The 9,862-nt window shown below is 31.4% G+C and overlaps 1 protein-coding gene across 2 annotated transcripts in view; it reads right to left on the bottom strand.

The window, feature by feature from the left end:
• Positions 1-9,862, bottom strand: part of LOC106472933 (cactin-like) — a 57,971-nt gene that overhangs the window by 13,111 nt on the left and 34,998 nt on the right. For both annotated transcript variants that reach the window (XM_013933603.2, XM_022401468.1), the window contains exons 9-11: positions 9,510-9,564; positions 6,035-6,123; positions 4,819-4,972 (exon numbers count right to left, since the gene is read on the bottom strand). In XM_013933603.2, the coding sequence (XP_013789057.2) occupies positions 4,819-4,972; positions 6,035-6,123; positions 9,510-9,564 (298 nt within the window). The remainder of the gene's footprint in view (positions 1-4,818; positions 4,973-6,034; positions 6,124-9,509; positions 9,565-9,862) is intronic.

Below are 9,862 nucleotides of genomic sequence, written 5' to 3'. Positions count from 1 at the left end.
ACAGGTCACTTTGTAAAGACTAAAGGTCAGTTATATGTATTGTTAGTCAGCCATGGCTGAAAGGTCAATATAATAAAAATAATAAATATATATATAAATGTATAATGTTATTTAGTCTATACATTTATGTTTTAGTGTTATAATTTGTTGTTATTCTAGAAAGAAGGGGCATAATTTTTATTTATTTCTAATTTTATATGGTGGTTATGAGATTTAAACTGTTTAGTCTAAACATTTATGTATTCATGTTATAATTTGTTGTCATTCTAGAAAAAAAGGGGTATAATTTTTATTTATTGCCTAATGTTAGGCAAAAATATAAAGTTTTTTCTTAAGAAATGCTTGATAACTATATGGACATTATAACGATTTCGCATGTGAAATTTGAAAATTTTCTGATGTATAAAAGTATTTTTAATCTTAAAATGAAAATTACTTTGCATGTTGGATACACAAAAAAGAAAAAAAAAGGAATGAGAAAAACATTGCTTAACAAAACTTAAGACCTAATAAAAAATCTGGTATTTGAGCATGAAACGTGTTAGCTTTGATCTATCAATCCGGGGATCCGACATCTGGTATCAAAAGGATGTCTACATAATATAAATCAACTCTCTAATAGCAAAACTGACCAGAACCATCCGAAAAGCAATAACATCCTCGGAACAAGATACAATGATAAAGAGCAAAAAGGACAGAATTGGAACAATCCCCTTACCTCCACTGTGACCCACAATACAGAAGGAGTATGATCAAGGGAGAAATATAGACAACCATAAACATGTGAGGACTTGTATTAATCAGATCTACTCTAAATCCAAAACCTAGCCACTGGTTACTAACATCCACGCTGGAGGAGGATGAGGGCTCCCAATTGAAGGGGTAAACTGCAATTTGACATCTCATTCCTTTGTGAGTGTATATTACATATTGTAGGACAGCACATCATATACACTCGCAGAACACCACCACCCTTCTTCACTGAATAGTTATGGCCATCTTTGTGTGGAACCCATTCAGGTAGGTATGAGGAAGGACTTCTCCAATTTGATTAATCAGTTCACCCAAGCAGCCACTAGAAGGAGCTGATAAGTATGGCTGGCCAACTCCAGTTTGGAATGAGCCAGAAGAAGCCAGTGATCCACATATTGGTGGAATCACAATCCAAGAGCATAAAAATGGTGAGCAAAAGCTCTGACCCCCTGACAGAAAACATAAGGGGTAGAAGCAGGCCCAAAGGGTAGGGTACAAAATGAAAAACTAACCCATGATGGATGAACCGAAGATACGGATGAGACCATGGTGATATAGGGACATGGAGAAAAGCATTGGCAACGTCCATCTTGGTCATCCATAAGCCTAGAGAAAACATCCACTGTAGGGTGAGAAATGACTCCATAGTAAAATGGGACACTCGAACAAAGCAATTGAGGCAGGACAAATCAATGACAGGCCTCTAGTCTCCAGTTTTCTTGGGAACAACAGAGAGTCTAGAATAAAAACCTGATGAATAATGTAGCACAGGTTCGATGGCCTGCTGAGATAGTAGTTCCTGAAATGTCTCTGATAGATGCTGGCTGGTCATGGGATCCCAAGTTGGAGGGAAAGAAATGGGAATAGGAGACATGGGAGGTGGGGGAAAATCGGGATCATGAGTCAACCAATAATCAAAAGTATAAATAACAATGTGACTGTAATAAACTGGGATTAAAGTGAAGTTAAGAAACAGTCTTAATAGAAACTAGAAGTGAAAATAAATGAAGATCACTTCGTGAGTACACTAAAGACAAACGTGAACTTTAAACAAACAAAAGAAAAACTTTTGAGCACAAGCCCTGTCAAACAAGAAGTGATAGTTCGGTAGAGGCTTATAGAGGGAGTCACATGCGTCACGTATGTCAAGAACTTATTGATGGAGAAGTGACGCATGATGATTTACATGAGAGACATATTGGAATCATTCAATTTCAATAGGGGGAGCAGAAGGCTTGTGGAATGCATAAGGAAAAAATTTGCAAAAAGCACTGGATGAGAATAGCTAATCTCATGAGCAGAGGGAAGTACCATATTGGAACCATGTTTTGGTGTATGTGTAATGTTTCTTAATGTTTTTTACATAGTTTGGAGGTGCTGATTACAAATATAGAGGGGGTGCCTCAGCATCCGTGTGTGTTTTGAGATGGTCAAGATGGCACAGAAGATGGCTGCCAAAACTACAAAATGGCAATATCTCAGCTTCTAAGTGTGATAGAGTGGCAATTTTGACATCAGACCTACGTTCATTGGGTCTAATAACTCTAACTTGACATTAAAAGTGCAATAGTATTTTAGCTACTAAAATGAATACTGAGGAATTCTTGAACCTGTATGTCCCACATAAACTATAGGTTGAAAAGTTGCATGGATTTCTTTGTGTGAATGTGACTAAGCCACAGAAGATAAACATATGTCTTCAATCAAAATAATATAGTTTGCACAATGTGTATGCAAAGATAAACTATACTCATGCATGCACTATGAAAAAATAAAATGGATAAATTTTCATATATATTGTTGCTCTGAACAAAACTGGTCAACATTCAGGGCAACAATTTTTCATATTAAACTATAGGCCAATAAGTACCTTAATGCTATCTTATAATTCAAGAAAATTTTCAACAGAACAAACATTTTTCGATATCATAAGAAGCATCATACCAGTCTGGTACACTATAAAATATCATGGTTGGTCAACAAAGATTGTAAGTGAGAGAAACATTATCAAGATTGCTACATACTAGAATCTTAAATACTACATAATGGCTACTTAAAAGTTTATTTGCCAAGAATGGTGCTAAATCTAGCAAAACCAATACCAATCTAACTTATAAAGACTTTAAGACTGTCAAGTTTACAGCATTCACAACACACTGTCACACACATTTATGCTTCAACAGCCTTATCACTTTCAATCTCATAATTGTTATTATTAATGTGTTATTCACAAAATATTCTACAAGAAATCTAACTTGTCACTATTCCACATCAAGTGTTAGAAAGGTTGCTCTATGCCACATTCACAGCAAATCATCTGCAGAATCTCCTGCAGCACTGTTAGTTTTTCTGTTGGCATTCTCATTTGTACAAGTACTTTGGAGAATTAATCCTGTAGTCAACTATATTCAATTAGATCAAGATCTGGGAAATCTTGTTTAAGAGCTGCCTTCCGTATGCAGGTCTGAAAATGAGCACTTTTCACATGTTCTGCAAATACCTCTGATGTCAGTGGGAAATATTTTAACTCTCAATTAGATATGACGTTCTTCTTAGATGTCTTCTTTACCCACATCTCACAATATACATCAGATATCTGTTGAACTTAGAACCATAACTTGAAGCCGCAACTACTATTGCCTCTTTCAAAATGACTTTCACGTTAGCATTCAGATTGTCTAGATTTGATAATATTTCCCTTCAGAAGTGTCTTGATCACTGTAGCTTTGCTGATACTCCACCTGTAGACTGTTGTGTCACATATAAAGAGAGCAAGGACTATCAAAAGCAGTAAAGCATTCTGGGAATGTTTCTTTGCAATCACTCAAATGTCCACATTTGTACAATACATATTCGTTCCCTCCATTGTTAGAATACATGTGGGATCGTTTCTTATGTATAAGTACATGAGAAGAACAAATACATCACTGTCGTAAGGTAACAGTAGTTGCACAATAACATCAGCCTCTTTGTGACTTGTTCCCATGTCCTCCCTCTGTATCACACATCCATTACTAACTTCTGTTTTTATGATGTACCAACCTGGTATGATGTTGCTTATAATACGGAAAACTTTTGTTCTGTTGATAGTTTCCTTGAATTATAAGGTATTTATTTACCTACAATATAATATGAAACATTGTTGCTATGAATGTTGACCAGTTTTGTCCAGAACAACATTGTATGTGAAAATTTATCCTTTTTCCTTTGTTTAATAACACATGCAAAAATTGTTTATTATTGCATTATGCATATTATATTACTTTGAGTGAAAGTGTATGTTTGTATTTTGTGGCTTAGTTAGACTTAAGCAAAGACATTTATGCATCTCTTCATCCTTCAGTTAATGTCAATATACACATTCACGATTCCTCAGTAGTCACTTTAGTAGTTACAGTACCATTTTTAAATGACATTATAAACAATATTGCCCTTCTAATGTCAAATTCAAGTTCTTAGACCCTATAAAGCTAGGTTTGGACATCAAAATTGTTAATCTAACACTTTTAAAAGCTGATATATTACCATTTTTAGTTTGGACAGCCATTTTGGACACTGTCTTAAATATCTCAAAACCCTCAAGGATTCTGAGGTGGCACCCTCCACATTCATAATCAGCACCCTCAAATTATGTAAGAACTATAAAAAAAACATTACACATACACCAAAACAATGTTCAGAACAAAATTAGCGTTTAGCAACTGGGCCACATGTGTCTCTTCCTTTATTTATAGTCACTACCATTACATTCACACATTAAATCTCCAGTTTTGTGGATCAACTCACCCAAATGTCTTTTGTTTTTTATATAGTTACTGTCATTCTATTCATACATTAAATCTTCCAAATCTCCTGTTTTGTGGATCAACTCACCCACATGTCTCATCTTTTATTTCCAGTCATTGGCATTATATTCAATCTTTCAATTCCCATAAGATAATTACTTCATAAATTAAGAATACATACGATATAACACTAGCATCAGAATTAACATTAAAGCAATTGTACACATAATCAGGAAATGATTGATGATACAGATTTCTACAAGTCTATTATGTCACATACCTTGTCTTGAAGAATTTATGCGTCTCAAGTTATGCAGCTCCTCTTCCACAATAATTTGTAGATCTCGCCAGTAATCAAGATTTTTCCCATTTTCTAATTCCATGTAAACTTTTATGTCTTCCTGCAGATCCTCTAAGTCTCCTAACTTTAACCCCTAGAACATTCAAATTCTATAGTTTAATGGGTGTGAAAAAAAAATATATATATATAATATTGATTAAAACCCCAAAGCTTCCTAACTTACATTAATAAATAGAAAACAGAAAGAAGCTGACTTGTTCACAGATTTTGTCTGTTAGTATACAGGGTAACCACATTCTTTCAAGTCACCCTCTACCAACTATCCAAGCAAAATTCAGGATTTTCCTAACCTTTCTCAAGCACATAATATACATTGATGTTTCAACTTTTTCTCACAATTCTTCCTAATTAACATCACTTTAGCTTATAATCTGGTCATACATGACAATAAATACTTCAGAACATACATACTTCAGAATACAGTACTATAAACAAAGATCTTAAAACCAGGACATTGCAACTTGATGACAGACAATATATAAGTGTACACTTTTATTAACAAAAGAATATTCAACCTAATGTATTAAATAAATCAGACAATTATTACCAAATAAAATAGTACAAAGTGACTGTCAAAGATTATTTTTAAGAATATATCAATAATTGGAACAGCTAAGCAGTCAATACAGGATGAAAAAAACAAAGAAGTCCTACAATTTTCCTTGGTTTTTGACCCTAATCCCTTTTACAAATTCCCTGACTTTTCTAGATTTGTGGCTACCCTGGTTTGCTAAGCTAAGAACAAATATTGATAAATGAACTGGTTTTGAAAAATGTACAAATTATTCAAGGCAACGAAAATCAGTGTCATTTGACATTTATAACATCCAGTTAAAATAAAATTCTCATAAGACTACTATTTCAAATATTGCTACAAATGCTGCTAGATTGTTTGTATCCTCATTATTTTGTACCTTAGCTGTAATAATCAATGTATTCTTTAATTATTCAAAGCATTACAAATATATTATGTGAAGTATACACTTTTAGTTAATAACCACAGTTACATATTTAAATTGTCTTGTATGTCTTCATTATATCACTGCTTCATAATGTAAAAGAAAATAACAACTTTCAAGGCATTCTGTATTATTATTTCTAACCAATTATTCTTAATGCAAAAGAATCAACATACATTTAAATACACATATGGTTCATGCATCTCAACAGTGAAATCTTCCTCTTCAGCACTTATATATCTGGCTAGAAGATCAATGGGTTTTGCTATGAAAGAGATGAATATTTTAAACAAACAAAACAACAAATATTAAAATGTAAAGATTTCCTACAATGAATAAATTATGTGTGCATGTTTACTTTTTGGATTCTCAAAATTAACATCCATACAATCATAAAAAAACTTGCATAGATTTTACAAAGCAAAATAATAAGATATCCATCTCAATAACCATAAAAATGTTTTTTCTTATAATTTAAGGAAAGTTCTTTCTAAACTATTATTACATTTTTACACACATACAGTTTTGAAAATAAATTACTGCAACAAGTATGCAATATGAGTCAACTTGAGAGGTTAAAATGTCTACAATGATGAACAGATGACTACCAACACCTACAAGTGTTGCTGAAATATATATCATTTCAAAAGAGATGAAAGAATATTTATTTAGTGATTGATCTCAAATATCAAGATACTGTTGTTTGAGGGAATGTGGTATTGTTATCTTACAGCAGTTATTGTAATACACTATCATTTTACCATGATATAGGCCTACATATTTTTGACAACATTTTCAAATCTATATCATGTAACACCAATGGAGACAATAGGCTTATTTATAGAAATAAAAAGACTTGAAAAAAATTGTGTGAAGACTATTGTTTGTGTGTGTGTGTGTGATTCTTAAAAAGCATAAGAAAATTCAACTGGGATCTTACTTACATCAAGAGCACATATAAACTATAGTATATTATATTCCCTTATCTAGTTTAAGTGTTTTAATACTTTCACATCTTTGTTTTTGTGCACTACATTTCATTTATTTATCTTGCAATAATTTGTTCTTAAACTCTTTCACTGAACATGTCACGAGATTTTTAGTGAGTTACATTCAAAATTTATTTAAACCTCTTTTTGTTTATGGTATACCAATAAAAATGTAACTAATAATCCATATCTTAATAATATATAAATTTTAAGTTCTTAATTTTATAAGGTAATATTAAAAAATAATCCTTAATTTCCTCTAGTGTGAGAATTGTGACATTTTCTCTCTAGGCATCCCCTCTTCTCTAATTTATTTATCACCCCTCCAAGAAGTACAAAGTTTGACATAAATTATTCAGTACAATATCATCATCACTCAAGTGAAGCATAATTTTTATAGCCTTCAATCTTATTTGGCTACAGAGCCATCACATAGAAAATCAGACCCCTCTAACCATGCCCACCTGTCACATCCTCTCTTTCAGAAGTTGCCAATGGCTCTCACTGATGTTCAATACTATATTATGCATAGCCAATAGAAAGCCAAGGTTTTCATGACATAATATATTACAATGTTTTCTGTAAAGAGAATTGTCAATTTTGTTTTCAGTTCAAGCTTCATTCTCACAGGAAGCACATCGACTAGCTTAGATGAATTTGTAACAGCTCTTGTCACATAGCTGGAAAGCCAGAAAAATTGTGATAGTTATGGGCCTTAGTTTGCTTTTTAAGTGTTATTTTTCTATGTTCTTTGGTACATTATTTAATTAAATAGAAAATTATTTAGTGCAGCACTACTATTAGTATAAAAAAAGTAGGGTTAAGTGTCATTGACAGTCGACAGCAAAAAAAGGAAGGCCCAGTTAAGTACTTTGTTTTTTGTTTTAATGTGTATTCTTTGTTTGTTATTATAAAAGTAACTATAAATTGTAAAAATACAAAACTTTTTAAGTTACTTAAGGTTAGATTAGGTAAAATAAATAATAATAAGGTAAGCTCATGAGCAGCTCGTGCATAATATAATTTGATAGCGTAAAGTGAGCTGCACGTTCACCAAGTGATTTACAACTTATAATTTGTCAAAGGGCAATAAAACATTCAAATTTAAGTATAAACAGATGTATACTGTTACAAGTTTAAAGCTATTTAGGATAAACAAATGTAGTTTCATGTTACAATTTGAAGTCATTCTAGAAAGAAAAAAAGGGTAATTTAGATTTATTTTGATTGTTTTTTTGGTGGTTACGAAGTCAGCGAAATTGCCCAACCTTGTATAGAGTTAGGGTAGAGAGAATAACAGATAAAATATAAAATTTTACCCCCACCCCAAAAAAAATGTTTGAAATATATTTAGGAAGTTTTGGAGATTACGCAAATGGAATTTGAAATTTTTGAGATGAAAAAGTACTTTTATTCTTAGCAAATTACAGCAAGCAAGTACAAACTTCGTAAGTAGAAGAGATCATTGTTTTCTATATATTTGTTTCTTTACTGTTCTACATCTTAAGTATAATATAATAATATATAAACTTATGTAACGTATTATAACCAAAATATGATTGTATTCTACAAAATACTGATCCACTAGAAGAAAGCTAAGACAGTTATACTTTGTAAAGGCCAGTTTTATATTATTGGATACAGTAACACAAGTGCATGTGTGCTGCTTCATTGCAACTTCTGTAATGCTAGTCAGACACAGCTGAAAGGTCAATAAAATAAAAATAATAAATATATAGACGTATAATGTTATGAAGTTTAAGCTGTTTAGAATAAAATTTGTGGTTTTGTATTATAATTTGTAATCATTCTAGAATGAAAAAAGCATAATTTATATCTACTTCCTAATTTTTATGGTGGTTACGAGGTCAGTCAAATAGTGAAAACAACAGAAAAAGTATAAAGTTTTTCTAAAAAAAAACATTTGATAATTATCTGGAGGTTATAGAAATTTCACATGTGAAATTTGATAATTTTCTGATGCATTAAAGTATTCTTAATCTTAAAATCAAAATTACATTGCATGTTGCATATTCAAGATTTAAAAAAAAATGCACAAGCAAATCATTAGTTAAAAAATCTTAAAACTTAATTTGAAATCTGATATTTTGTATACAAAGGCCTTTTAATGTTTACTGATAATCTGCAAAATTTCATAAGGATATATGTACATTTTAAAAAGTTACAGTATAACTGCTTTATGGTTACTTTGGGGGATACAGGCTGGGTGGAAACCGCCCACCCTTAGTAAAGGGGTTAATCTTGCAAGCAGTCTTAAGGTTAGGAGTAATGCTTCACAAAATAAACTCTACTGCATTTCTGTCTTTCATAATGAAGTAAAACTTTTCTAGAATGATATTATCTTAAAAGTTATGAACACTCAAACGAAAATGAATATAACAGAAAAGTAAAATGTACTTTTTTGGAAATTTCTTGCTAACTGAAAAAAAAAAGAAAGTTTAAAACGTCATACACATATGATATGTTAAAATTCTTAATTTTTCACTGGTATTTCTTGTAAACTTTTACTTTAAAAATCAATTTCACACCCATTTACCTTTAATGACTGAATTAATGGTCAATACTTTACACAATAACTGTGAAATACATGTACATTCAACAGACATAACGTTTACAAACATTTATAAAGAAACTTTCTTACCTCGACCATCGTGAATTCTAATCTTTGAACGTAGTTTAGCTTGCTGTAGATGGAACTATTTCAAAGACATTGAAAAATAAATGTTAATCATGTGATCAACAGTTTAATTTCAAAACTAAAGTATTTCTATTCATAACTTGACCAAAAGACTCCACTGTATACTGTTATCCTATATGGATTCACAATTTATAAAGATTTCAAAGAAAAATATAATTTTGGTCTGAAAAAACCATAATCTGAAAGAAATTTTTACAAAAAAAAAGACCTGACTAGTGGATACTTAAATATTAAACAATCATTCCCAGGTAATATGTTATATGACAACATTGATTCATTCTATCAACAGTTAAACA

The sequence above is a fragment of the Limulus polyphemus genome, unplaced genomic scaffold (assembly GCF_000517525.1).
Source record: "Limulus polyphemus unplaced genomic scaffold, Limulus_polyphemus-2.1.2 Scaffold5746, whole genome shotgun sequence".
Classification (NCBI taxonomy): domain Eukaryota; kingdom Metazoa; phylum Arthropoda; class Merostomata; order Xiphosura; family Limulidae; genus Limulus; species Limulus polyphemus.
Note: the sequence above shows the minus strand (reverse complement) of the source record. Positions and strands in the feature narration are given on the sequence as shown.